Below are 2,500 nucleotides of genomic sequence, written 5' to 3' on the forward strand. Positions count from 1 at the left end.
GAAGGAATATATTCTATTCTGTCGATATACCTTTATCTTATTTAAAAGGATCACGATGAATTGAGGACCACCCACGAAGGTAGAAGTTGCGGATAGACGTAGATCGATTCGATGGGGCGAACACGATACTACTTCTCCTCGTATGGTCCACCACGAGGATCGACGGATTAGGCTAATCACCCTTACCGAACGCGTTCCACATTGGCACTCAGCAACTCTCTCTCTCTCTCTCACTCTCTCATTCTCTCTCTTTCTCTCTCGTTCTCTATTAAGTCCTGACGAACCTATCTCGACTAAGTAAGAGTCCATCGACTCTTCGACAAAGCTCTGCGTGAAAACGTATTAGCGTTTCGGCTATCTCCCCCAACCCCCAAACCCCAAACCCCCCATAAACCCCACGCAAACCCTCTCTCTCTCTCTCTCTCTCTCTCTCTCTCTCTCCTGGCTACCGATTATATTCTTAATGCCCCCTTTTTTCTTTCTTTCCTTTTTTTTTTTTTCTTCATTCTTTTCCCTGGGACAAAGAATCTAGTTGGTCGATCGTAAAAACGAAACCCCTTCGATAGACTTTACCTCTTCAAAAGCATTTAGAAAAGATAAATCCTTCATTGATAAGGAGAATAACCGTGAAATAGAATTAATGTATTTACATATATCTGACCATCGTTTACTATCTATACGGTATTTTTTTTTCTTTTTTCTTTTTCCAAATAATACGACCACCAGATACGTCGTACGTATATGTACGTCGTATAAAAGTGTCCTTAGACACGTTTTCATATCTTATATATGTACTTACATATGTAACGTAGATGTGAATTTTATTATCAGTATTAATAAATAAATATAAATGAAGGAATATTCGGCTCGTTGTCAAGTCTATCTTGTATTTTATCTTTTTTTTTTTTTTTTTTTTTTTTTTAAATATATCGATCAATTACAATCGATCTCGATTATGTTACGGAATGTATAATATTGTATAATACATCCATGTAGGATCGATAACAGCATAAAATTAAATCCAATTGAATTCAAAACGAACGAAGAATCTTTTCTTTTTTTTCTCTCTCTCTCTTCAAGAAAATCTCAGCAAATCTCTGACAAAAAATATAAAAAGAAAAAAAAAAGGACCAATAGCAAAAAGAAGGAGAAAAAAAATATACATATATTTTTGCTTTTGCTAGGGTTTTCGATCATTCGAAAAAAAAAATTCAATTGTTCAAGAAAAGATCATTGTAAAAAATAAGAAGGATTTAACACGTTGAATGACGCGCTAATATAATATTTGCATACATATAAAAGATCTTACATACTCGAATCTATTATAAAATAAGTTGAGATTAATAATTCACGTTTAATGAATTTATCTTATTAAATAGATCCAATCTTCATTGTAGTAATTGATGACAGTATTGAAAAATTTATAAATATTAACATTAACTCTAATAATGTGTCTCTAACATAATCATCATGGCGTCGCTGATCTAACGGTGTTATATATCCATAGCGCTACACAGACCGCTATTCAGTTTCGGACCACTTGACCCCCCCAACCACCCACCCACCCCAACATGCCAATTCAATGTGTTATAATGGAACGAATTGAAAAAAGAAAAAAAATAAAAGTAAGAAAGAAAGAAAAATAATCGAACGATCGATATCGTGCGATCATAAAATATTATAACTTACGAAAAATTTCCCCAAGAGAAAAAAGTCCAGTTAGCCACTTAGTAGATAGATAGATAGATAGATAGATAGATAGATGGTTATCCCAAAAATCGGTAGAGCAGTATTTTAAGGGCTTACCTGAAACAGAGAAAAAGAGAAAAAAAATGAAGGTTAACGTCGAGATACCGAATGGAAGAGGAAAGAGGTGAAGGAGGAGATGAAGGAGGAAGAGGAGAAGGAGAAATCTCGGGAGGATGCAAGAGGATGGAACAATGCGTGAGAACAATGGCGGAGAATGCGAATATCTTTTCCTTCTTTTCCTATCCACTTCCAACTCGACCATCCCCATCCTCCTCTTCCTCTCATCCACCTCCACAATTCTCTTCTTATCCTCCACTACATATACCGTTCCCGTTACTAACAGAACGATATCTTCTCGCTGTACCCTCCGGAGTTTCGCTACATTTGTCGCTTCGTTCGACGACAGACAAGCAACGGAGGATGACTCCTCTCGCGGCAGCCCAGCCAGCCACGTCATATTTTATCGTCGTCATTATGACGAAGACAGAGAGATAAAGAGAAATAGATAGATAGAGAAAAAAGAGAGAGAGAGAGAGAGAGAGAGAGAGAGAGAGAGAGAGAGAGAGAGAGAGAGAGAGAGAGAGAGAGAAGGACCGTTGCTTTCAGATACGACCCTTTGAGACGAAACGGGCCACGAGAAGAGTAGGAGGAAGAGGAGGAGGAGGAGGAGGACGAGGAGGTGGAGGAACGGCCTTTCTCATTACGCGATATTATAAAACGTGCGAAAAAAGGGCCGCGAGCGACGACACAC

General features: G+C 37.8%; 1 protein-coding gene across 2 annotated transcripts in view; it reads right to left on the reverse strand.

The window, feature by feature from the left end:
• Positions 1-2,500, reverse strand: part of LOC124951380 (protein pangolin, isoforms A/H/I/S-like) — a 139,443-nt gene that overhangs the window by 43,913 nt on the left and 93,030 nt on the right. The window contains exon 4 of one of the 2 annotated variants that reach the window (XM_047499711.1): positions 1,780-1,806. The exons of the other annotated variant lie outside the window; for it this stretch is intronic. Coding sequence (XP_047355667.1) covers positions 1,795-1,806 — 12 coding nt within the window. The 3' untranslated portion in view covers positions 1,780-1,794. Of the gene's footprint in view, positions 1-1,779; positions 1,807-2,500 lie in introns of those variants that run through there. 2 annotated transcript variants of the gene reach the window in all.

The sequence above is a fragment of the Vespa velutina genome, chromosome 1, assembly GCF_912470025.1.
Source record: "Vespa velutina chromosome 1, iVesVel2.1, whole genome shotgun sequence".
Classification (NCBI taxonomy): domain Eukaryota; kingdom Metazoa; phylum Arthropoda; class Insecta; order Hymenoptera; family Vespidae; genus Vespa; species Vespa velutina.